At 41.5% G+C, this 27,420-nt stretch overlaps 1 protein-coding gene across 3 annotated transcripts in view; it reads right to left on the reverse strand.

Moving 5' to 3' along the window:
* Positions 1-6,143: 6,143 nt before the first annotated feature.
* The window catches only part of DMTF1 (cyclin D binding myb like transcription factor 1), a 29,872-nt gene continuing 8,595 nt past the window's right edge, over positions 6,144-27,420 (reverse strand). For all 3 annotated transcript variants that reach the window (XM_026033274.1, XM_026033276.1, XM_026033275.1), the window contains exons 4-17: positions 26,722-26,816; positions 25,789-25,903; positions 22,635-22,711; positions 21,297-21,454; positions 20,317-20,349; positions 19,104-19,213; positions 18,127-18,355; positions 16,237-16,388; positions 14,576-14,791; positions 12,927-13,012; positions 11,845-12,003; positions 10,784-11,170; positions 8,190-8,337; positions 6,144-7,412 (exon numbers count right to left, since the gene is read on the reverse strand). In XM_026033274.1, the coding sequence (XP_025889059.1) occupies positions 7,303-7,412; positions 8,190-8,337; positions 10,784-11,170; positions 11,845-12,003; positions 12,927-13,012; positions 14,576-14,791; positions 16,237-16,388; positions 18,127-18,355; positions 19,104-19,213; positions 20,317-20,349; positions 21,297-21,454; positions 22,635-22,711; positions 25,789-25,903; positions 26,722-26,816 (2,075 nt within the window). In that variant the 3' untranslated portion in view covers positions 6,144-7,302. The remainder of the gene's footprint in view (positions 7,413-8,189; positions 8,338-10,783; positions 11,171-11,844; positions 12,004-12,926; positions 13,013-14,575; positions 14,792-16,236; positions 16,389-18,126; positions 18,356-19,103; positions 19,214-20,316; positions 20,350-21,296; positions 21,455-22,634; positions 22,712-25,788; positions 25,904-26,721; positions 26,817-27,420) is intronic.

The raw sequence follows: 27,420 nt of genomic DNA on the forward strand, positions 1-27,420 counted from the left end.
AAAAAAAAAAAAAAAAAAAAAAAAAAAAAAAAAAAAAAAAAAGGACCCCCTCTCCTCCCTCCCTAACCTAGAAAATGGGGGAAAGCCCCTGGTATTGGAGTGTCCCAGGGCTGGGGATGGGACATGGCAGGAGTTGGGGGTTTTGCTGCTGCAGAGGCCTTCATGGCAATTCATAATTGCTATTAGTAGAGTTGGTATTAGAATAATTGAGCTGTTATTAATAATCATGTTTGTTCTTGGGCTGTGGCAGTGGYGGGAAGTGGGCAGGAAGCACTTGTGGGGCCACATGAACAGGGACCGCGCGGGTGGAGGTGGATGTTGCTGTGCTTGGGTTTTGGGGCAATGGAAGGACATGGGTTATCCAGGCTGGCACAAGGTCCCTAGCTGGATGCTTTGGACCTCCCCAAGGATGACAGATGRTGGACAAGAAAGGCTTCCTTGCACCTTGCTGTTCCAACGCTCTCCTCGTGATGCAGGATGAGGGGACATGGAGATGGGAAGCCCTGTGCMGGATGAGGTTCTGGAGGGGAAGACSCGTTGACCAAGATTGAAAGAGGTGGAGAAGTGGGGGGCCTGCATCCATACTCGACTCTGTAGGGTGCTCTGGCACCTAGTGTGTGTGAAGGTGATTGATTGATCCTGTGTGATTTATTGCCCATTGACACTACGTGGAGCAGGAGGACGCGTGTCCAAGCAGAACCATGTCCTCACTATCTGATCAGTGCCTGCATGGAGCCTCAGCACTGTTCCTAGAGATGCCTCTTTTTGCCTCTCTCGTCTCTCCTCTCCCTCTCTAAAGCTGCAGCACTGTAGGGAGAGGAGAGATGAGAGAGGTCCCTAGTTGTGATTAAACCCACACATCTCATGGAAGGTGCTGAGCATCCTACCCATGTCTGTAGGCGGTTGCTGCTTCTCTAGGTAGGGAGCCAAGCTCTTATTTCCCAGAACTCCTGAGGTTTTCGCGGTTTCTTCTCTGCCCATCACCATTGCGTGGATATCTGTTGTTACTCTGACTCTTCTGGTGACCTGGCCTTGCTTGGCATCTGCTGTATGGAAGGGCATAAGGCTCCTGTGAGAGCAAAGCCTACGTGGTTGGTGTCTGCTGGCCGTGGTGGTCTGGCCTTCATGCTTCCTCTCACCGAGACCTCTTCTCATGGAGTTGCCTTCTGCAATCCCTGGTTTCCAGGTGCCTGGACCAAAGTTCAGCCTTCGGGGCCAGTTCATCAGCATCTGCTGGGGAGAAAGTCCTCAAGGCCAAAGTGCATGGCAAGAGACTAGAGGCAGAGGAGGTTTGGCTGGTCTGATGGGCAGCTCTCCTGGCGTCCAGCCAGCCTGATTAGTTGGCCTCTCTTTATTTACAGGAAAAGTTGAAGTGTTGAAAGTGTGGAATAAGAAATGCTGGAAAAACGGTGTCTAACACAGGCTGGTGTCCTGCAAGGATATGTGGTGGTGCTGGTGGAAGTTCTGCTAAGTGGGCGAGGGAGGCTTCATGGTGCTGGTGATGGAGGGTGTTTTGAGTTGATCTGGACTAGAGCTGCCTTTTGATGCTGAATGGGAGAGCTCTAGAGAAGGGGGATAGCTGGCTTTGAAATGAAGAAACGGGACTTTGTATTTTCTTTTTCATGTAAGAAATGCAGTAGGAGGGATACATAGGCACAGTGAGATGGTTGGGGCGATCAGCCAGGAAAGGGACGCTGGCAGGAGGATTTTGCATAGAAATGGATGATCATGTGGCTTTGTCAGAGCTGAGAGACGGATACTGCTGCACAAGAACATTTAATTATAGTGGGCGCGTGTTAATTGCTGTAGTTTGGAAGCAACATGCAATAGAGAGGCTGAGCACAAGATGGGAGTGAAGAACCATGAGGACATAACGGGAATTCCTCTGTTGATCCATATAGCTTAATGGGGCAGTAAATTAATAGGTTCCTTGCTACTGCGTTGGCCGAGGGTCTCGCAGTGATTGCTGCTGATTGCTGGTGTCACCTATAACACGTCTCTCTGTGGCCCCTGGCCAGTTACGGAGTCACGAGCGGAGCTTCCTTGCCCTGGAAGTGCCCCGGGGCGCAGCCTCGCGCCAGCAAAGGCAGCAGCTGCAGCAGCCCTTGGCTTCTGGCGCAGTCGCCCTGCGGATCAGGCATCCCTGTAAGTGGCTCAAGTGCAGCTAAACCCCATGGTAAGTTGGTTTCCATGGGCTTATGCGGCTCARATGACCTTCGAGCAGAGCGCGGCGGGCGCCTTTGGCTGCTGGGGCTTCTCTCTGCTTTCCTTTTGGCTTTTCGTGGCAGCAGTTACAGCAATAAGGAAGTGCACGGCAATCCTTGAGGAAAGCCCTGCCCGGCTGAGCCCTGCTGAACCCAAGACATCCCGATCTGCAAGCGTGTCACCCCAACCTGGGACTGTCTCTCGGGGCAGCGACAGCCCCAAAACACCGCCTGTTGCTGCCCTTTTCTTACATCTGTCCTTCAGAAACCCTGCTCCCGGTTTTAGCCTCTCCGAGGGCTCTGGCTGCGCCCGGGYGCAGGGGTGAAGGGCTGCCCTCGCGGCCGCCGCTTACATGTTTTTAACCTTTGTGCCGGGCTAAGCTGCCAGGAGCGGAGGTGCCAGCGGGAGCGCGGCCCCGGATCAGCGGGCGAGCCGGGGATTGCAGCATCGGCGGCTCTAATCTCCCCATCCTCAAATGCCTCGTCCTGCCAGGGCATTCCTGGACCAGGGGGATGCCGCAGGTTGCTGCTCTGAGAGCTGGTGACTTGGGGATCCGGGTTGTCTGAGCTCCGGAGGCTGCGACTCCATCGTTCCCTTTCTGATGAATGTACTGGGAATATTTTCTTTTGCCTAAGTCATTTTTGTTAGAGAAAAGACAGAAACAGCATTTTTGCAAGGACCCAAATGCTCAGCTYGTTATTACACAGCTGTAAAAGTGACCACTGCTAGGGCACTGAATCGCTGTGACGGTGTGACAGGCGCTCACATGCAGAAAAATATTTGTTAGGGTTAAAGCGGCCACAGGAGCGTAAAGAAACCCGCTCCCTGCCTTGATGGTGACCTTGCTGCACTTAACCCTTAACTTTCTCAGGCTTTTGGCCGTGGTTTGGGTGCAGTTCTCCACGTTTGCGTCCTGATTCATGAATGGGGGAAAATTGGCCAGGTTGAGAGAAAGAAAATTGCTGGTTGGGTCTAGGAAGTCCATGGCCCTTCTCCCAGTGGCGGAGGGCACAGGATTTCTTCCCGTTCTTGTGGAGGGCACACGGCTCTCGCTGACCGTTCCTGGGCTCCTTGGTGGCACTGTGATGTCTTGTGGTCCCTCCATCCCTGCCGCAATGTAGCTCGTGTTCAGTGTGATCCTGGGGCTGGGTCGGTGTCTCGTGTGGCTGATGTCCCTTGTCCTTGCTTGGTGCCAGCACCGTTGACCCAGAAGGAGTCAACAAGCTCATGGCAAATGAAGAGACCTCTGGCCGCAAGGAAGCGGCGCCAGGTCCGACTTGGCCAGCGCAACCTCCACAAGGTCCGTGGAGGGAGAGGGGAAACGCGGCTCCTGATTTACTTGGTGCTCAGGGCTGCTGGTCCCTTTGTGTGTTTTACAAGGGGTGTGTGTAAAACCTTCTTCTCTCTTCTGCAGGACAGAATCATCAATTTAGTTGTTGGCGGCCTAACGTCTTTGCTGCTTGTAGTAAGTATCCGACATTGTGTCCTCTGTTTCTTGTTCTTCCCTTAGATGACAAGGGCAAATCCAGAGATCCTCCCATTACGGGAAASCAAAACTTCTACTAAGGGTGGAGCTTGGAGCTCCGATAGTCCCTGGCCTGACAAAGAGTCAGTCRAAACTGTTTGTCAACAGGGAAGAAAACCTTTCTTCAAGCTGTCTTATCTTCTAGTTTTTAAGATACAGCTGTTTTCTTTACAATAACATGCCCCAAGACCCTGGGCAGGTTGTGATTTTCAGCAGAGGATGAGTGACATGAGTCTGTTCAGTCATTGCTGCTTGTGCTTCTAGCAAGCTCCTCCTCGAATTTTTGAGTGAAACTTCCAATTAAATTCTCATGGCTGTGCACAACACAACTGATCTTTTTGCCAGTGGGATGTTGAAGGGCTGAGCATGCTGAAAGACCATCAGCAGGTGAGGACTGGAGCTTGTATGTCCATGCTGTGCCTAGGTACTGASACCTTTCCCAGACGAGGTGCTTATAATGCAGGAGAATTGGTTAACTTCCCATTAGAAGAATTTTGGAATCCAAGTATGACTGCACRCATTTCCTCTCCCTATAGCCTAGTTAAAAGGCAGCTTTGAACCTGGGTTATCACATTTGATCTTCTGAGTCCTAGAACATCTCCATCCTAGATCCTCACTGGAAGGATTTTTTGACATAAAAATCTGAAGTAAAAAAATATATTGATATTTTAACTTTTTTTTTCTAGGTATTTGGAGAACAGTTGCCAGAAACAAGACTATTTAGGCTAATAGAGATTTAATCCTTTTTATATTTCCCTTGGTTGCACATGACAAAATCCTTTTCCCCACTTCTCCACCTTCAGAGTGTTAAATGGCCTTCCCTGGATCGGGTGGCAGGTGCCCCTGGCGCCTGTTCTGGCTGTCGGGGGTCCTTGTCGGGGCTGTGGAGGTGGCACGTTGGGAGCGGGAGGGCAGGGGYGCAGGTAGCTCTGCACGCAAGCGCAGGAGGGATTAAAGCACTCGTTTTCTTCCACACAGGTCACTCTAATCAGTGCTTTTGTCTTCCCGCAACTACCTCCAAAACCTGTGAATATATTTTTTGCTTTCTGCATCTCCTTGTGTTGCATTTCTGCTGGCATCCTTGTAAGTACCTTCACTGGGCAACCTTTCAAGTGTGTGACTGTGGCTGGAACAGAAATATATAATATAACCTGCTTATGTGGTTCCTTTTTGTTTGTTTATGCTGCCCTAGAACATTTTTCCAGTTTCTAACAGTCCTCCTTATGGCTTCACGGCAGTAAATGTGTGTGAAACACCCTGTTTGTGAAAGGTTGTCCTTGATTTTGCTCCCTACCTCGCTCTTCCCTTTCTGAGGAGGACTCAGGAGCTGCCTTTTGAAAGAAGCCAGCTGCAAATGTGTCTATTCTCCTGCTGAACGCTGAGATCACTAGGGGAGCAATTAATATAACAAGTTTCTTGCAGTTGCAAGAAATCTCAGTGTTTAGYACAGCTTTAAGTTTGGAGAAAGGAAACTGGACAGCAGAGCAATGAGATATAGTGCAAAACACTGCCCTTCTTCTCAGCTGTATGGACAAAGCCAAGGTTGGGTGCTGAAAACCAAGTCACTTTAGTCACCTCTGTCTTTAACCTTAACCTATCACTAGGCAAACCTGCCTTGTTTGGGTATATGCCACAAACCTGCTACAAAAACCTAAGGGAATTCCTTGATTTTTAAGGCACATGGCTGGTAGCTGCACATAATCTTCYCCTAGATTAAGCAGGGCTGTTTTATGGGGGTGAAAAAAAGAAAGCACTGCAGCCTAGCAGCTGGTCTGGCTACTGGTGACTGTTTCTTCACACAAAATCCATTTTAAGTAACACAAACTCATTCTCTCCTCTAGATCTACTGGTATCGACAAGGAGACCTGGAACCTAAATTCAGGAACTTAATTTACTACATATTGTTTTCTATTGTCATGTTATGTATATGTGCCAACCTGTACTTCCATGAAGTGGGTAAATGACTGACACTGGGAGGACCCAGCAGTGATGCTCCTGTATCCGACTGCTCTCAGCTCCACCTGAGAAACTTAACGGAGGACAATGGGCCTGAGAGGAAAGAAGTGGGTTGTGCAAGGATAAACCAGTACATGATTTTCATGTAAATGTATATGTAATGTCCCTCTTGTTGGGGAGAATTATTGCCATAAGACATGACAAGACATTCTGCTTTTTTTTGAAGAGCTACTGTTGCACTTAATGAACATTCCGGTTGTACCAATGTTTCAGAATGGCACAAGCTTTTTCATTTTGGAAAAACAAAAAAAAAAGCATTTTTTATTACTGTACAAATAAACTGCAGCCCTGCAAGGATCTGTAGCAGTATGAATAAATGGCATCTTACAGTTACATAAGACAAATACTCTTTATTTTGTTTAAACTGCATATACAATTATTTCTGTTCCCTAGGCAACCATTTGAAACTACAACTTATTTTTCACATTAACAAAACCACAGACTGAAAAAAGACCAACTCTGATTATGAAGAGCTAATTACAGAAATAAATAAAATAATTTATACATGAGTCTTTAGTTTCTATATTTTTTTTTCTCCCAAACCCTAGCTAACAGGCTGCTCAGCCTACTGTCTGTTTCAACCCTTGAAAGCAGGGATTCATTTCATTTGCCTGAGGGCCCCATGCCCAAGTTCTCCCCGAGCTATTTCTCCAAGTCTAGATGACCTCCAGACCACCCCATGTAGTAACTGGCTGCATAATTCACCTCTAGAGAGGTGCCTGGTAGTGTAATGTAAACAGTGAGACCGACACATRTCTGTCTTACTTGCTAAAACCTCCCCAAGTTACAAGCATTGGGGGGTGCTGGTGGGTCCCAGTAGCTTCCCTTTCTCATAGACTTTCCCTTTTTATTCAGCTTACTGTAGTGATGAAAGGAAAAAAAATTAGACGTTTCACAACTATTGTTTCTGAACTGTGCCCATTGCCAGCAATGGACTCTTCAGGAACAAGGAGAGCAGGAAAACCCCATGAGCATCTGTGACRTGAATCCTACGGTGAGCTGACAAAGCAGCCGAGATGGGAATACAGATGGACTCTTTCCGTGGCTGCCCGTGCTCCCTGAAGTCTTTGATGGAATACATTTCATCCTGAAATGTAACAGTCTCTTACTCCATGTGTCACAAGAGTCAGTAAGTGCAGAAATCCTCACCCCTTCTTCATGAAACGTGTGCAAACTACGTCTTGCTGCGGCACGGAGAGGCTCCAGTCCACAATCCTTGGCGTCTGTCCAGTTAAAGACGGGCAGTTCAGCACACCAGTGACAAGTCTGATCCAGACTGACCCTGTGCATCCCAGCAGTGAGCACTGCAACGGAGAGTCTTTAACACAAAACACCTTGGCTGAAAGCAGTAAACCAGGCTTCGCTTGGCTGCTCCGGAACCCTTTCCAAGTGAGGTAAACAGCCTGAGCAGGAAAAGTGCCCTGTCGTCCTTTCAAAGGGGAAATCTTTGTTTAAAGACATGGACTGACTGCTTTCTTTGGAAATGTGGCACAGGGTTGTTACTAATTTCACAATGCGAACACGGTCAGTAGAAAAATGGACATAATCACTGCTTCTCAGTGACAGCTCACTAAATCCTCAACGTCCTTCGAATCTTCTGAATCAGGACTGCCCAGTGAGGAGCCAATGATGTGCGACCCGTCTCCGTGATGCTGCAGGATAGGATCTGCCAAGACACAGGGTACATTAGGACTCATTATTTACTGTGCTCTTGAAACAGTATATGAAATATGCTGTATCTTTAGGCAACACAGAAAATTCAGAGTGAGCTTTTACACCGATTTTGAGCAACATCACATAAGCTGGTCCCCAATTATCAGTTTCAAGTAAAGCCTTCAGTAATAAATGTGATTTAAGTTTGGATCCMGTAGATCTCATGGGCCAGCGCCCAAAGGAGGCCCTTCCTCCWTAAAGGAGTATTTATTTAGGTGTGGCACTAGAGGAATATGACGATTCTGTAACCAAAGCGGGGTGACTCTTGGCTTTTGGGAAGGGTTGCACAAGCTTAAAAACCCTTTCAGATGAGTGCTGTGCAAACATCCCCTGGAACAACCCAGCCCTTCACCATCTAACAAGCACTGATTGCACTTGTGATGCTGCTGCTCTTCTCTCATATCAGAAACAAATTTAATTCAAGTACCAGCCATGAAAATATGCACATTAGACAGAGTTACTCATTAGTCTATGTGTACTAATTCAAGGGTCAAGGATTAGGCAAGCTGCTCAGTTAAGAAGCTGCTGCTGTTCTAGTGCTTTTCCCATGAGGTTAAATTGGATTCAGATTTTTGTTTTTGCTGAAGTAACTGAGTTGCTTACAAAGTTTCACAGGGATTGCCTGGAAATCAATTTAAGAGAAAGCAAGGATCTATAATGTGGTGTCCACAGGAACAGTGAATTAACGAATCCTGCCTCGAGCATCAACTATATAAATGGACCATCCTACCTGTTAGGGTTGTCAGGGGCAAGACTGATTCGTTGTCTATATCATCCGATGCCTGGATAAAACCGTGGGAAGAAGGAACAATAAGGACAGTCTCATCATCTATTGTAGGCTGGTCAACTTGTTCTTCTATTGTTGGAGAACCCAGGTCCTGCAGAAAGAGAAGAACAGAAGGACAGGAACTGAAAAGTGCATTCTTGGTAGCGCATTTTTTGGCCAGCCATACTCCATAATAAGCCCTAGACTTCCTGGATTTGTGTCTCATTAGAGGGACATGCCAACATCTGAGGTGGCTACCCCAACACTCCTATGGCACGTTTCATCCTCATGTAGGCAGTTGGACATAGAAGAGAGGAACTCTACCCTGTGAGCACTATGAGGGCACATGAGGAGGAAAGGCGAGGCTGCAAAGTGATGATAAAACATTCATTTTTTAAGCAAAATACTTTGTCATTAAAGAGGAATAATTCATCTTTTCCCTTACCTGCTACCTAGATGTTCTGAGATACTGAAGCAGTATCTTTGTAATACTTAACAGCCTCACTATTGGGATCGCTTTACCCAAATTTAACAGGCACAGATGTTTGGTTTCCAGTTTTTGTGGGCACTTACAGTTTGTTCGTGCCCCAGGCATCACTGATGCACAAYGCTAGCAACTGTAGCTGGCAGGGTGAAGGCAGCTGGATTTATCTGTTTTCAGAGGGAGAAGGAAATGCTTGAGARAAGSAACAGCCCTCTGTGTTTTGGACAATCTTAAARAGTTCCAAACAGGTTTTAGGAACACTTGTTTGTTCAGATGGTTTCACAGTGTCGTTTTTGTRAGGATAACTGTRTGGTTGGACTAGACGATCTCTAGAGGTCCCTTCAAACSTCAACCATTCTGTGATTCTGTGCCTGTAACATCACCTTTCTCTGCTGAGCTTCATCACTTGTGCTGCAGSTGCAAAGATTTAAACTTAGTCCAGCTGTGCACACGTTCATGCAAGGCTCACTACGTCCTACAGGAAAAGCAGCTTTCTGCAGAGCTCAGCTGGCCCTGCCCACGATAACCCGTCTCCCACTGTGGCSAACGGGCACATTTCCCAGCCTGAAACAATACATCCCTGTGGCTCRACCGCCTGCTTCCCACTGCTCACACCCACAGTGACAACAGTGGCCAGGGCATGAAGGCAACGCTGACTTAGAGAAGGCAAAATTTAGAGTTTTTCTAGAGTAGTTTTTCTACTCCGAATCAACTCAGTTCTCCTTCCTGAAACTGAAATGTGTGTCAAACTCGAATCCAACTAAAAGAATAAAGCAAACGAGAATTACAAACCCCATCTGCTTTCTTTTTTTTTGTACAGAAATAAAGTTCAGTGCTATTTAAATACTGTTAACCATAAATAATTTCTGTGAAGTTCAATTAGGAACTATGTTTACAGCCAAATGTACAGATTCCTGCTTGAGAAGCTGAAATTTTGAACTGAAAGCTGATGTGCTGCCTCAGCCATCATTAATTCTACTGTAATTTTTTTAAACTATAAGACAAGAAAGGAAAATGGAAGGAGAATCCCCAGCTTCGGATGCTGTCAGGATACGAACACTCCTCTAGCAGCAGAACTGCTGAGGCACACAAAGATCTCCCTCTTAATAAGAACATAAGAAATATGCAGTGTCTGTCTATTTACTTTCCCAAAGATAAAGCCTAACAACATTCATGCATATTAACAGTGGATTTTTTCTCCAGAGCAGTAAAATAGAATTACAGCAACTGCAAAGGGTATCGTATGGMGGAAAGGAGGGAGTATCTAAATCTACCTCATTTCTTTTTACTGTCTAACTTAACCAAGCTTTTAAGAAAAGCTATTTTCTACTCACCAAAGAGCACCGTATTTTTAATACCCATTTTCATTGTCTTATTCATTTTTTTAGTTCCAGCAACTAAGAGGAGTTATAACAAACAGTTCCACAGACCTAAACTGCTTTGGATGTTTGCAACTGTGGGGCCGCAGCAGACTAACACTGAGGCCAGAGACTTTGCTTATATGCTTTTCATTCCAATTTAACAAATATGGAACTAATCTGCTTTGCTTAATAACAGCCTCCCAAAGGGGAAGCCATGATCTAAAGATACGTTTTTAGATTCACAGAGCACAAGTGAAACACAGTACCTAACCTCCCATGCTCTGTAAACTACACGGAGGATGATTTTACACCAGGTTTAAATCAGCAGTATCAAATCATGATCGTGTGAAGTCCACTCTTAGGTGCCATCACTATCAAAACCAGCCACCTGATCATACATATATTACATTTCCATAGTCAGCAGGCAGCGTAGTCCGAGCAGTGAAGCAGCTCCTCAGCTAGCRAGTTACCTGATGACCCAGATCAAGCCCAATATAAACCTTAGGCCCAAATCAAAGCACATCCTTTTCACATCCTTATAACATTAAGGAAGCTCAGTGATAGTGCATGTGAATAAACTCTTACAGTTATGACATATGTAAGACCACTGACATGCTCATATTAAAAACCTGACACAAACATTTAACGAGACAGTGAAATCTCTCTCTCCATGTAGAGAGGGGGAAGACTGCAGGTGTCTCTCACTCCCTCACCTCAGTGACGTAAGTGCTGGTTAAATCAGCGTGAGAATCCTCCTCTTGCTTCAGGCTGCCCTCTGAAATCTCCTCTTCGGTTCTTACCATGACTCCATCCATCAGTTCATTGCTATCCCTGCCACTAAATTTGGAGGCACCATCTCTGTTGTAGGCTGACTGCTCTTCGTCACTCAGCTTGGGCTGGTGGATATCACGTGGGAAACTGTTTGCTTCCAAGGCGTCAGGAGGGTCTGCCAGGTCCGCTGGCTGCATGTCTGAATCCACAGCGAGTTCTGCCTGCGTGACRGATGAGGGGATATCTTCAGCAGCAACGGTGCGGATTATGACACTTGGTGTGTGGCACTGCACTGTCACGTTGTCACTTGTATTTAACAAGTGTTCTGGCTGTATGTGGAGAAAAAAAAAAGAGAAAAAAAGTGGAGACTTTCCTCCAAGTGTCTTACATCTTGAAGAAAGTCATCAATGAAGAAAGTCATTATTAAGTGTAACTTGCAAGTTCATCAGCCCAGATCATCTTTTGACTTTTCATAGAATAATGAATTTTCAGACTGAMTGTAATTGTTCTATAATTCACAAATAAGTAGCGTGAAACAGACTACCTGTTCCAATGAACTGTCTTAAATTCAAAAGGTCAGCCCTTAATTTTCAGCACATTTGTTATGCAATCCTCAGTTTGCTTCCCTTTCCCTCCCTCTAATAAAGGGTAGCACTGCCACTACTATACAACTTTTGGGAGGACCAACACACATCTGCCAAAATAACTCGAAAGTGCAAAAGAAAAAAAWATGTATTTTGTTTTGCTGGGACTARCCAGTAGGTGGAGACATCGCATTTAGACATCGTGTTTTAAAGTTTCTAATTGACATTAAGCTGCTTTTTAAAAAGATTAAAAAAAATCCTGCYCCTCGATGAGAATTTTAAACAGTCACAATATCCTTGTTATGATTTAATAACCATTTTACAACCTTAATATGTACAAGAGAAGCGGAGCTCTGCTTTACKACGTTACTTTCAGTACACCCCTAAACTTGAGTCTTTCTGTTGTTCAAAATACTTACAGATAAGGCATGAACTATGATCTGCTCTGGGGAGGCTGGAGCAGCAGCAGCTGTTAAGGTCATAGTAGGAGTAGTTGTCAATGTTAAAGGAAGGCCTTGACTTGAGCTTGTCTGCAGTAAGTAGGTACCTGGTGTTCCTGTGGGCTGGAGATGGAAGGACTGCAAAAGACAGCACAAGTTCAATACCCGAACACAGCACTTTCGCTGGTCATAGTTAATAGCCAGCAATGTGGTTATTTAGAGGAAGACCCATAGCAACTCTGAATGTACAGAACATTCACTAGCATGAGTGTAGTCTCCCTGGGAAAACACAGAACAAAACAAATCCCCAAATCCTACTGCCCTGGTTACTATACTGAACTCAAGAAGTCTCGAGAGATTCATCTACAGCTTTAGGTACTGAAATAAGTATTACGGCTGAGTCATGCACATTGTACAACAGTGGGTAAGAAAGGTAAAGGAAAAAATTACAGATAAATTGGAAAAAAAAGGCAAAAAGAATGACTTTCACTTTATAATAAAGCTGGTCAAAACCATAAACCATCCTGTGACATTCAGTAATTGTTACGTAGTGAGAGCCACTGGTGCCCTTAATGGAACTTGAACTCAGTCCAAAGGAAAAAACAGACAAAAGCAGGGAAAAGACAGGGTCCTAACCATCCAACATGCAATGCTGAACTGACTCTTAACCCTCAGATGAAAGAAAAACTGCTATTATTACAGCACAGTGGAACTAGGGAGAAACTTAACTTGCTGGGAGCTTGCTCTAGCTCTGTTACATTAGATTTCAACCAAAAAGAAAAAGCATACAGGCAAACTTCAAAGAATTATCACAGAATTAAAACATTTAGGTACAATTCACATCTTACTCCACAACCCTACTGAATTACGTGGTTAGAAATAGACTCTGCTCTGAACTTTTTAAGTTTTAGATCAGTTGCTCTTCCCCTCTTTTAATAAATGAATTTTACGAATTCGTTTCACAAATAAAAGCTGGGGGGTGGGAATACCCAGTCCCATAGTCCAAGAAGCAGCCGTGCTTGAATGTAGACAGTAACAAATCCCAGCTCTCTGTTACTTACTGGAAGGATCTCAAAGGTCTGTAGCGTTCCACTATTCAGTGTTATTGTCTCAGAGTCAACAGTAGCAGCAGGGGAATCAGTTGAGGCTGCAAGAGAAACATCAGAAAATGAACAGACATAAAGCAAAACATTTCAACCCTGCGGAGGGCATAAATACTGTAATTACTACACAGCAGAGTATGGTTACTCCCAGTAATAAGAAAACTGGCAGCAATTCCAACGTCAAGGTTCTCTAATTTGTACCTAAGTCACCGCAGTATTTAAGGAAGGCATTCTTTAACCCAGAGGACAAAGGAAAGAAAGCATAGCTTAACTGCCCAGGAAACCCAAGTTAAAGCAGTAATCAGGAACTCATGTGATCTATAGTTATTTAACATTTCAATGAGATTTGAAGGAGGTTCTAGTTGAACTATATCCTTTGATTAACATATTACTTGTTGTACACAAGTGTCAGGTTTAATAGAGCTCTGCTTACTGCTGACCTCTATTTTTATTTTGTACTTTCTGGTACCATCCAAAATGTGTTCACTGCTGATGAAACGCCTGGTTCAGCCCAGGGTATTTGCTCACACTGCATGTTGCAGCTGTAGTGTATAAAACCTATATGGACTCCTACTATACCTCCTACTACACCTCCTACAGGTGTGTGATTACATAATTACTGCCATTAATGCTAAACATAACTAAGCGCACCATTAAAATGGTTTGAGTGTCAGCCACCTCAAGATCCAAGTCCAAACAATTAATCCCCCAGGCTTTAAAAGATACAAATTCTTCAGAGCCATAATTATAATTTCTACTTACTCCTGGARGGGGGAAAAGAAAAATCATAAAGTTTCAGGAAGCTGACAGTAAATTAGTATTATGCCTGGGATTACTTAGTAATTCCATTAATACTGAAAGAGCAGGAGACCTAAATGACTACAGCAGTGCTTTCAGCATGTGCTTTAAGCACTGGAATCTTGATGAATATTTTCAATTATTTTGTTACTCAAGTATTTGAATTTTTGTTTCAAACTGAACTAACTTTGGTATCTAAGACTAAGCAAACTCTGATTTTGAAGTTTGCTCCAAGTTTCCCTCTGCAGATTCCCTGGCATTGAGCAGCAGATGGCTGTGAAGCGTTGGCTCTCTCCCACCTAACCATTCAGGTTCATAAAGCAGGAATTATGCATTTGAAATCTGGAGCCTTCTATAAAATGCAGGTGAAACTGGAAAAGAGCTCAGCTCTCAAGTAGACAGAAAAAACAGTCAATTTGACCACATGGACAGAAATTCTTCAGAAAAGAAAAGAATCCAGTAACTACAAGCCTGTTAGGCAGACACGGAGGTAGAATAACCATTGCAGGATTCAATTCCTGCAAGGCTAAAGTCACAGAATACCAATGCACCTGCTGGGCTCACCAAAACCCAGTTGCTTTGACAAAGCAGAGTTGAAAGTATTAGACAACTAATGTGTCACTAWAGTTAAAAAGTTTGTGCCTTGGTGTCCTTAATTAACTTAATCTCAGCTTGTTTCCGGATGGCAGGCCCAAAGCAGAACTAATGAAACGCTTTATTCCATGTTTACCACTCCTGCATCATCATAACGTAGGAAAAGCTTTAGGCTCCACTAAAGGACAGCGATTCCATGTGTTGCAGCTACTTACAGACATGTGTAATCTGGACTGGAATCTGCAAAGCTGCTACCGGGCTCGGGGTGGTGCCTGCATTCTCCTCCAGACGAGCCACTCGAATCTGCACGTGCTGAACCCCCGAGCTGGAGTTAGTGCTTGGTAATCCACTTCCAGACTTGTTCTCCGAAAGCTGGTGCCCTGGATTGTTTTTTTGGTTCTCGTGAAGTTGCTTAAGACCCTTTATTAGCACTGAGAGAAAGAATATTCACACTAAAGCATGCTGAAGAAGGGCATCTGAAATGCTACTTGTGAGATTTATTCAAGATGATAATAAAAAAATCCTTCTGAATTTGAAACCTGGGTAATTTATGGGTATTTCAAATAGAAATTTAGTACACAAATAAAACACATTTTTATATATATAGAACAGTGAGATATCTGTGTGAACTGGATTTTCCTCAAGAAACTTAGATGCTCGAGAAAAATGGAAAGTTGATATAATTTTTGACCTCCATAAAGCTCTAAAGTGTTATATTCCCAAGTTACATTCAAGCCCATTAAAACCTCCAAACTTGCACAAAGTGGAAGCTGATTTATCGAAGAAGTTGCGAGAAGTGTGACTAGAAAAGAGGAGCAAGAGACAGAATCATCTCTCAATGGCTATGCTGCAATTCTCTATCTGCAGGTGCCAATGGCTTCAATAAAATCACCTACTTCTTCGCTATCACCACTGTGGTCCCATGAAGGAAGCAGTTTGTGCATACAGGGTTGTAAAAGCTCAGACCTCTGCTTTTCTAGTATTTAATTCAGGGAATCGATCACTAAATATCTCCACTCTTGATAGCACAAGCATTTTAACAGGGGAATGGGAGTATATCTTGTTAACGGAAGCGTTGCCGTTTATATGGCTTATGGGCACAACATGAGCACTTACTGAGCTCAACAGAACTACCCTTCCCTTGCAGCCTCCAAGTCTGAGCAGTATCATCACCCTGAGCACCACAGCAGAAGTGACCATTAAATTATGTGTCTTGTTATGACACATGACTCTCCTCTGAGGTCTTTTTCTTTTTTTTCCCCCTATCCTCAACAGGGGCAAAGAGGCCTGAGGGAAAGGTCATGCAGACAGAAGTGCCCTTTGGCTCAAGCATCAGTCTTTCTGGGGCAAAAATGAGAACTACTCAAGAAATTTAAGGATCTGTATGCTTCACTTTTTCCCCTCCTCTCCATTATGCAGCCAGTAACAGATCTATGTTTTGTCTACAAGTAAAAATCAGCACCTCAAACAATTATTTTTTAACATTTTAAAGGTAACAGATCTAACCTGAGGTGATACTGTTAGGCTGTAGATACAAATCCTCTTCCTGCTGAAGAGGTCACTGCCCTCCACCAAAGAGCATCATCATCTAAGATCTGCCAGCTGAGCTGCTTATAGGCTTGCTCTCACCTCAGCCAAAATGAGGGGAGTTCACAGAACCTGTTTCAGTTGTATTGGTGCTCGTTTTGACTGAAACACCTAAGGGCTGCTCGTAGGAGCAACTCAGCCAGCAGATCCAAGAGGCCAGTAACTTCCAGCAAAGGAGCAATGCCCTCTTTCGCCAGCAATGCTGTAGGTAGACAACAAAATGCAGCCTTATTCCTTTGACACTTGCAAAGGGAGCTTTCCAAAGGGAAATGAGCAGCTAGTACGTTACCAGGGAATGAAACATCCTTGTGGTTTGCAATCTGTCTTTTAATGGTCCACCATTTACTCCGAAGCCACTGTGGTGAGCGGACACTACTCCATCCTTCAGCTAGTAAATCCCAGTTGATGTCATTTTCATCAGAAACTTCAAGTTCCGCTATCCTGACAGAACAGAAAAGATTCACCTGTTAGAAACTACCCTCCAGACTTGAAAGGGGGTTGCACATTTCTGSTCTGCTCGCAGTAGCAGAGGCAAAGTGGCATGCTATTGAACCGTCCACCAGAGCTCATGAATCCACATAGGCTTCCAAGGCTCCACGCTGCCAGAGGTCAAGCAGAATCATAAACAACAGAAGATGGACTAGACCTGTTAGAACATCCAGTCCATCTCCTTGCCATGCAGGATTATTCTTCTTATTACACATACATTAGGGCTTTGACCAGATTATTGTTAAGCATTCCAAATGATGGTACTTGCAACTTTTTTTTCTTTGGAAAACCATTCCCCAAACCTCTCCAGGCAGGAAATACTTCGTGAGATTCACTCTCAACTTTCACTTAATTAATTTCATGTTATGATACTTAAGTTGCTTCTGTTTTCTCCTAAATAACACTCATCCGTCCTTAACATGGATTTTTGCCTCCTCTCAGATGCTTCTTAGCCAAAGTAGATGAACTTAGCTATAATATTAAACCATTCCTCAAAAATCAATCCCACCAGGCTCTCCAGGTCAGGGACAGTCTTCACACAATTTTGACTGATGTTATGCACACACTCACTTCTACAAGAATCTGTTTTAATTATTTTCTTAATTGATAAAGTATCTCTGAATTGCCTCCAGTTTATATATACCTGGAGCAGAGGTGCGCAGTGAGAAGGGAAAAGATTTTTGTGAAAGTTAAAAAGAGAAAGAAAAAAGGGAAAAAAAATAGACAAAAAGTGCTCTTTCAAAAAACAAGCAATAGCTGAGCAAGAGCTGAATACTCTTGCTAGTTTTAAAATAGACAAAAATATAGAAAGAAAAAAGTTACCAAAAACAATCCTAATTGATGAGGTAAAGATAACTGGACAGACCAAACCGGATTTTATTTGCATAGAAAAATTAAGAATTAAAGATTTATAACCAGCACATACTGATATGTACAATCAGATTTCTCACTCTGAGCTCAAGTCACATAGCTTCAGTGAATTAGTGAACAGTGCTCTGTAAATCATATTTAGATTCCCTACTTGTCTTGGCTTTTTATTCCCACCCCAAACTACCAAATCATAAAAATCCACTGGCTAAAAAGCCTGAGTTAAAGGCATTGAAAATGGAAGGAGGACTGGAGAGATCAAAGATTTTCAAAGAGTTACTGAGCTTTTCACTACCAGGTTGCTAGATCAAATCTAGTCATTAAAGGTGCTGAAATCCAATCAGTGTTTGGTGGCCTACATGAAATTAATTCGCAGTCTCAGTTTAGTTCTTTGTAGACAGACGTCCACATCACAGAAACCACCACCACACTTGACCCTTGTTGGTCAACTCCGCAGAGAAGCCAAGGACTGAATGGGCAGGGAGACTGAACTACCCTCCAGTTAAGGGTTAAAGCGCATTGGTGGGGCAACGTGTGGGGAGCTTGCACGGTCGCTGCCTGTGCTGTACCTGTTCTGTGGAATAAAGAAGACTTCAGTCTCCAGGGCTTTCAATCTGACACCTTTCACGAGCACTAAAATTCACTAAAAAAACAAAGAACAAAAAATATGTTCAATAATAAATCTCTGGGAACTGTAAACACAGCAGTGATTTTCGGAGGGTTTTAGAGTTTTTAGTGTCTAGGAGACCAGCAGAAGGGACCCCAGTGGAATCCTGCTAGTGTCACATATTACCATCCTTCTAAAATAATTAAAACAACAAACCTCAATATCAGATTGATTTCATCTTCCTTGGTCCACTCAGTGCCCCCACTTTGCTTCCAGTTGAGATAGTTGAGCCACTTCGAGCGGCACTGCTTTTCAGAGCGTGTTCCAACCCGTTCTGCTACGGCAGCCCACGAAACACCTTGTGTGACAATGTCACCTGGCTCTGTGCTAGTTAGTTCATGCACTACTTCTGCAAGCCTTTTCTCTTCTTCTTCTGTCCATTTTCCTGAAAGAGAGAGAAGTCCTGAAAGTTAAGCAACAGCAGAGGCCATCAGGAGATCTAATCCATAATATGTGAACAGACATTTATCTTCATTCCCTCAAACTTCATTAAAAATGAAAGAAATGACTTGTGCAGATGATTGTTCTTACTAACAATCTAGATTATATTCATCCTTGTTTAACAGATGTATATTTCCATTGTATTACAGTCAAGTTCCTTTTTCTTCTCTTCTTTCAGAAGAAAAAATCCACACAGATCTTGTCAAAATATTGACCAAAGTAAACTGGTCCAAGTAAGATGGATTATATTGTTTGAACTAAATTAACCATGTAAAAGTTTAGTTTACAGTAATTATAGGAGGTCTGACTATTTTTTTCTTCCATTTGAATACAGACGTTTCAAAATAAATAATACTTCAAAGTGAAGCTGTCTCCTGACATCTGCACATACAGTATTTGCATATTAACATTGAGAGCAAGAATTCCTCTTTAATCCACCTCGATAAGGTATGTTCTGTTAGCATTATCGTATGAGGGATAACGGACTACAAAATTAATCTGGCTTTTCTGATCTTAAACATCAGAAAGAAAAAATGCCAAAGCCCATACTACTTATCTTCTTAAAACGTCCCCAGATTTCACATTACTACTTACCTAGTTCTGAGTTCTGAAAGCACCCTTGACAAATGCAGACATGAGAAAGGTGACATTTTAACCAGAACAGCTATTTCTAACAGCAGCATTTCCCTCACCTGTGTTGCAGGTGTCCTTCATGAGTCTACATCGATCTTTCACAGATGAGGCACTTCTCCCCAGGGCAGCTCCTATTGTGGCCCAATCGTTACCATGCTTTATTCTCAGCCTAAATGAAAACAGACTTATTAGCATTTTAGCTTTTATGAGATTATCAAAATACCAACTACTCTCTAACAGAAACAGGCCGTTTGCTGTTTACAGGCCAGAGAACAGAATGAAGAGCCACTGTGATACTACAGGACGCTTAGGATATTTTCCGTCATCACTGCTAATTTTTTCATTTGCTTCAAAACATCCTTTGGGCTCACTGAGCCTCAAGATGCTCATTTTTAAAATATCTGTCTTGCAGGAGTGTTGTAAGATTTAACTACTGTGTAATACACAATATAACCATTCTATACCAGTTTCTCAAGGATTTTTAGGTGCTATACAGCTTATTTGAGAAACCTGAATAATATCACATGAAAATACAGGCATCCTACTTTTCAAATGGCACAAAACACCATATAATCACATTCATAATACTATTATTTGCCTCCCAAGCATGACATAAGGTTCTTAATAAAAAAGTATGGGTCATAGATCAATATGTTATGACACATCTGGGACGAAAACCTTCTAAACCACACAAATTTCAGCTCAACTGGTATCCAAAGCAATTCATCAAAACAATATCTATGTTTTGCTCCAGCCTAACACAACTTCTTCAAATTGGTCAAATCAGAAAAGTGGGAAGAGGACATAAAACTTGTAGCTACCGCCTTATTCTGGCAGATTCAGAGGTGAAATCAAAGGCCCTTACTGGCAGGTTACTGATCTCTCTAAGACTTCAGAGGGGAAATCCCGCCCTGGACCTGCAAATCTCTTTAGAAATAACATCTACTCATTTTTTTTTAAACAAAGTAGACTGCTGTTTTTCACAACCACATATAAGCTTGTGAAAGTCTGAATTATTACTGGTTTCAATAGAAAATAAAAGCTCTGCTGTATGTCACAAGTCCTGAATTCATGCTATCATACACAAAACTAATCAGAAAGACGATTTAATTTCTCTTCAGATTAATTTAAAGCAACCACTGTTTTCTCATGGAGTTGGAACAGTCAAATATACCTGTGATTTTTCAGTGAGTACATATAATGAACCTGTAAGAACTATTCAAACTGTTAACAGAACTTTAGTACCACAACTTAACTAATAAAAAGACTTACTCTTTGAGTTTTTCAATTTCCTCGGGTGTATACCTAAGCAGTAAGCAAATAAAAAAGATATATTTTATACAAAAGCATACAGCACAAATATTTTTGTTAGCCACAATGTACACATTATCATAAAAGATTATGTAATTTCAACTATATGAAAAAAAATCTGACTGAATACTTGCAAAGACTTTGAAGAATAAATTCTATTTTTCCTATTAACACATTTCTAAAGTTACCTGCTAAGGTTCTTCCTATTTACTGGTAAGACTCCCCATCCTCAGTGAACTTGCTCCTAAGAGCTATGGCTAGAATTTAATAGATCTGCCTCTTAAATAAACAATTTGTTTCCCCTTCTGTCTCAAATTTATAATCACCATAAGGCTAAATTTGCATTTTTAAAAAAGTCAGCACTGAGGTAACATTTTTAACCTTCATGTAACTTGAAGATCTATAACCTACCATCATCAGCACCTTGCCCACTGCTTCACTCATGGGTAAATTAATGGCATAGGGATTAAGAGTAATTAGCTGAAGGTCAGTTTTACAAACTAGACTTATAGCCACGCTTGTCTCAGTATTTTCTAATCGCATCAGAAACCCCTTTGTAGCCTGCTTGCCTTTTTCTCTTTTCTCCTTTTTTTTTCCCCTCACTTTTTTTTTTTTTTTTAAAAAAAAGTCATATGACAACTATTTTCAGGACTGACCAAGCCTTGATCCTGCCTCAAATAGTAACAATTAGCTGCAGACAATCAACCCTCATTTGAGCTGGCTAGAGTTCTACACTTCTCTAAAACTGCTGTCTCGCAAATCTGAATAAACGGCAACACAGGTAGAGAAAGCCACTTCTGGGCAGAATTCACTAGAAATCAGTTATAAGGAGCCAGATCTGTTTGGCTAGAATCCTTTTGCTTCACATATAACACGTCGAATATTAAATGCATGTCCCTACTCACACCAATAAATACATGCAGCATTAGAGGTTGTCATACTTTCCAACATGGTTTCTGTCATCGTACATTCGAAGAACTCTCCTATAAACAGCAAAAAGAGGCCGATTCAGACCCCAAGCTATTGTCCTGTAGAAATCTTTTCTCTCATCTTTTGACATTTCAAATATAATTTCAGTGGCATCCTTTATTCCACGGGCCTAGTGGGAAATATCAGGAAAAAACAATATCTTAAATAGAGTCTGCAAAAAAATCAAGGAGGAAAATATTTAAGAAGTCAAGTCCAGCACACCATTATGAAACTTTTTATTATTTAAAATACTACAATCCAAAATCTAAACTAAATAAGGATACAAGGATTTAGTAATATTAAATGTAGAAACTTCAACATAATCTTCTTACACTATAGTCTATCCATGTTTAAAAGAAATTTCAAAAGTGTATTTTGTGGTCAAAAGTTCAATACCATTTAGGACATCAAAGAAAACACACTTTGGTGGTATTAGACTGAGGTCACACAATGGAAAGTTGTAAAATGTTTATATGACAATTTATTACATAATTAACTGTATCTGAAAAGATTTTTCCCCCAGTTAAACTACTCTTCTGTTCTGACGGAAGCATTTCAGCTTAAACTAAAAATCACTACATGCTATTTACCCAAAGCAGTAAAATCCCCAAAAGAAAAGCAAGCAAATAAACGTGAAAACATAATCAATGTTGTCAACTTCTGCATTTGTCAAGAATAAGCAGAAAAGTTATCTAAATTAATAAAAATTAATGCATGTTTTTTTCTGGCAGAAATTGTTAATGTACACAAATGAAAGTACACATTTCTATAACTAATACTTACAATTTTACATGTACATTACCACAAGTAAATATGACTTAGGAGCATCCACCAACACAAGCATGTTAAATGGATGCTTATTTCTTCACTGAACCCTGATACTGACAGATTAAGGCAAAGAAAGTAGACAGAGGCATCCTCTTAGTGCAGCGAGCAAACGCAGACATTAATACACAGCAGAGGAGTTTGGAAAACATTTTTTTTTTTTTTTTTTTTTTGGAAAAGCAGCACTGCCTCTTTTCCTCCTGTTTTCACCACAAATGTTATGAGTGATGTATACTCAGGAAGAGAGTTTAAACCCCTTGAGCACACTGAGAATGTGTTATACTCAGCCCACAAATAAAGGGCAGTTTTACATAAAGTCTTAAAAGCTGTATATGGATACGATGATTTTAGGAACAGGTGTTGCCTATTTGTAACATGAACTGTTCAGGATCACTTATTTGCACATTCTGGGAAGTGCTAAAGGAAGTTTCTAGCAGGGGCTGCCTAACCACTCCAACTGGCAGACACCATACTCTAACACATACCTTTAAATAACGTTCAATGTTACTCATCAAAAGGTCAATTTCTTCCTTTGACCACATCCCTTGCTTCCACTTATGGCCTTAAAACAGACACGACAAAACAATTACTGTAGTGAAGGTCAGCAAAATGGAAGAAATCAGAAAGTACAAACGTCTTATTACTGCAATTAAAAAAGAAAAAGGAGTAGCAATTTTAGCTACTTAACTAGAATTAATTCAAAACAGATGCTGTTTCAAGACTGATGAACAAATCTCCGTAACTGCCAACTTCAAATGTTTAAATAATGTGAGTCAGACCCCTCCTTAAAAATCATGCTTTTCAAAAATAGAAGACTAATTTTTCTATGTGCTGCTAAATCACATTTTCAAGTTTTCTCTTCAGCCACAAAGACCAGAAATTTTCTCTTCAAACTGATGGCCAAAATTTTCACGTACTCCAATGATTTCAGAAGCTAGAACATAAATGTATGACTCAAAATAAATATTACTTGCAAAATAAATAAATATCACTTGAGAAAATGGCAAGATGATGGGTTCCCTTATATGTCTTATCATTTCCAAACACTTGGGTAGTACAATCTACTGTGTGGGCTTTTCATGGAGATAAGTGTTCTCCCCAGCACTCTGACAAGCTGGGCTCTCTCTCTACTGGGAAAAGTTCCCAGTGGTCATAGTCAAGAAATAGACTCATGAAGGGTGTTTTATTCCACAAATAAAAGTGACACATTAATAAAGAGACAAACCTTATGTTTCATCTCTGTCTACACCCTTAGTAACTTCAGTGCCAGCTAAGCTTTAAAATCACAAGCAATCCACTTCTATGCAAAAAGAAAACTTCAAATCTGGGGGGTTGTCAATAAAAGACGCAAAAAACCCTATTCCTTTGACTCTATATTTAGGCTCTTCTTTATTTCCTCCTCTCATGCTCTCATCATGCTTACTAGTAAAAGATCATTCAGAATTAAGAGCATGGTGGTGACCCAGTTTACACATTGGTGAATGCTGGCTAGCTGCCCACGTCTGCTCAGAAAATCACGGCACTTCCTTCTCAGCCTGCTAATTACTAGAGCAGAGAGGCAGCACACACTAAAGAGGCTGTTTATTTAAATCCAATTATATAATGAAAAGTACAAGCATTATTGCTGATGCCCTCCAACTGATGGGGGAAAATTCTTCCCTGGTGCCTGATGGCTCCAATCTCTTATTCCAAACTACAAGGCATAATGCTAAACTGTTATTAGGGGTGTGATTTGCACTTCTAGCCAAGTCTGAAATGACTTAAAGAGAAACTGCTACTCTTTGAATGGAATAACCTTTAATAATCAGCTATTTCAGGGAAAGAAGTATGGCTTTCCTTTCATATGCTTGCCTATTCAGGGATAGTATTATTATTACAAGGACCATGGTTCTTGGAAATAAAGGCTTTTTATCAGCTGGAGACTACCAGCAAGATGATGGGTTCTTGCAAAACATGCAGAACTCCTAGTAATTTCAGAAGGAGACACACAGCTGACATCTGCCAAAGCAGAGACTGCAAGAAGGGTATGGTTAGCATGGTTTCTCCAATATTTTCCAGGCATATTTTAATGGAAAGATCTTCCCAGTACTCATCTCTCAATTACAGTCCCTACATTTAGCACCATCATTCATTCACATCTCTAATTGTTTCTTGTGGTTTATGGTCACTTAATATGCCCATGAGATGACTACAGAAGCAGTAAACAGAGTGTGTTTTAACAAGACACACACACTAACAGGCCACCGAGACACATGCACACAGTCATTTCTCTGCCAAGCCACCGGTAAGTGCTCCTTAAGGAATGGCTGAAAACGTGTTGCTCTCAACCAGCAGTTATGAAATGCTTTGCCAGTGGCTATAGAAAGATTATGAACAACCCTGCTTCCTCTTATCCTAATTCAAGACATCTGTAGTAAAAGGCTTTCTCACCTACTCTCTCCTGGCTGCCTCAGTGCTGTAACACAGAGTGATGTCTTTGCTGTTCTACCTCTCAGATCCTGAACTGAACTATGGGCTCTGGAGTTCTACAAATCTAATAAATATGAAGGATGGAGAAAACAAGGGAAATTACTGTATATAAAAAGCAACCGTGCACTCTTGGGATCAGCAAGTGAAATGGACACACAAAATTCATCAGCTTCCTTCTTCTGTACGTCCTATATTCAACATCAGACACTGCAAACTTCACCCACTTTCACTTTCACCAACTTCACTTTCATTGACTACAACACACTCAGGTTCTGGAGCAGAACAGAATTTGATTCTAGGAGGGAAAATCATTTTTCCATCTTAAAACTTTATAACAAAAAAGGGACTTTTTATTATTGCTTTGAACTAATATTTTCAGTTTTGTTTTCCTACAAAAGAAAGGCAAGATCAGGATAAGAAAAACAGCTGACAGACAGGGAAACTGAAGAGACAAAAGAGATAAGAAGTGTTCATTTGAAATTAAGCTGCTTCCCCACGTTTAGAAAGGCATTCCACCTTTCTCTAAGGGGGAAAGAAAGCTCTAAAATTCAGTGACTACAACATGACTGCACAGATACATATTGAAAGGGAGGCACATTGGTGGGATAGTAGTTGTAACAGTAGCAGTGATTCCTTCCCCAGACTCTGGTACTGAGCCAACTAAACTGCAGAAATTGTTTAATGTGAATTGCAAGAACAGTAGCTGGACTCATATGTCCCACTTAAGGAGAAAGAATCATTACCCTGATCCTAGATTCATTCTTTTATGGTGTGCTCCCCTCTGACTGGAGCTTCCTATAATCCAAGTAGATGGAAAGATGAAGAACGCTCGGTAAGTGGAGCAAATGGACAACGTCTGCCTCTCCTGTGCAGACCTATTAAATGTGACAATGCTCTACAAAGGCCACTGGATTCACTGTCACCATTACAGCTACTACGGCATCCTCATCCTCTCTAAGTTTATCTGCAGTTCCAATTTTCACCTTGCATATGAAATATGACAGTAAACACAAAGACTTAACATATTGTATCTTTTATGAGTTTCAGATCCCAGCTGTATAAACATTTCCATTAAAAAAAGACACCAGAAACTCCAAACTCCAAAATATTCTCCATGGGATCTCTAAGAGCTTACTTTTTTACAACATGGGAGAACTTTAAGTATCCTACCTTTATTTGTTAGGGAATCCTTATCCTCTTTGGTTGTGAACCAGGCTTGACTAACAGCTGACACTTCTTCATTGCCCATTGGCGAAATTTCATCCAGCTGTTCATTCTGAAGAATCTTGAAAAGACAATTAAATCTAATCATTTCTAGACACATCTTCATTCTCATACTTTGTATCTCATATGAAGATATGATTTGAAGGAAACGGAAACCATCACCTTCTTTGCGCTGAAAAATTGCCATTTTTTTTAGAAATGGGATTACAAGTACATCCTCCTGTCTTAAAAGACATGAGTAAGACTTAGCATCTTAACACATAGATGTTCTGAGTATTAATCAGACAACATTTGCTCATCCTGTTCAAAACACAGTGAATACTAAGAGCATTACCAGCTTTAGTGGAAAGAGGACTATATGTTGTATCTCCAATACAGAATTTATAACAGAGAACCCACAAGAAGAACTGAACGTAAGTATTAGAATTGCTGAGGAAAAAGCACATTTAGACCCGCTATAAAGCTTAATTTGTACTTGAAGACCTACAAAGATACCAGGTAAAGTTCTCCAGTTTCTGTGGTATGGATCACCACAGAGCAAATGAGTCCTGGGGGACTATCCCTATTAATGTTTCCTCTACTACTACTTGGGCAGGACATTGCACTACAAATCACACTTTCACATTGAGAGAAAAAAAAAAGAGAGAGAGAGAGAGAGAGAGAGAGAGAGAGAGAGAGAGAGAGAGAGAGAGAGAGAGAGAGAGAAATATGATTCAACTGCACTTTTATAGAACAATACTTTACAAAAAAAAATTGTGTTCAGATACATCAGCTTCATACTAAAAACACTCGTATTCATTTATGAAGCCCTTTCTGTTTATTTCTCTTATTTTAAATAAAACATATGTCAAATAGGTCAACGTAGAAGTTTTACTGTACCTGAATCTGAGTAACGGTTCCTTCATTAATTTCATCTTCAGCTACCTCAGTGGTAGCAGTCATGGTCACCTCAAAGCTCTGGTCATTTTCTGAAACTTCAGAAGGGGTACCTTAGTTGTACACTTCACTCTTAAAACATATATTATAACATATTTGTTTATGTATAAAATCTATGGCATAGATGTTATAAATTGCTATCTTTGCAGTGAAAATTTTTAGAATGATTTTACTTGGTATTTGTTTATTGACACAGTATAGTTGCCAGATGATTACCAACAGTTGCTCTTCATAAAATTTTAAACAAGGTTTAAAAACACTCACTTTTACTTTTGACTATGATTAAGAGCTGATAAACTTCCCAATCTGTTGGCAGTGTTCTCCCCCCTGCCTCCAATTTTTTTTTTTTTTTTTTTTTTTAAACCTTCCCTTATCTATAAAGGGTTTCTGTTAGGTTCCGCCAAATAAACAACTGCTTTAGGTGTTGTAAGTAGTTATTATGACTGGCTAGATCTGTTTTCCATTCCGCTTGAGAAGTTTTAAGCTACTCATACTACTAGATTAAATTCCCACATCTCAAATTTACCATTCGGACTACCCTTTGTACTACAGCAGGTTGTACCTTAAAAAGACAATTTGTTTGCAACAGGTGCACAATTTTTCTCAGTATTTTAAACCTGGAAATACTATATTATTTTATCA

Source organism: Nothoprocta perdicaria, unplaced genomic scaffold (genome assembly GCF_003342845.1).
Source record: "Nothoprocta perdicaria isolate Ctin4 unplaced genomic scaffold, notPer1 scaffold_127, whole genome shotgun sequence".
Classification (NCBI taxonomy): domain Eukaryota; kingdom Metazoa; phylum Chordata; class Aves; order Tinamiformes; family Tinamidae; genus Nothoprocta; species Nothoprocta perdicaria.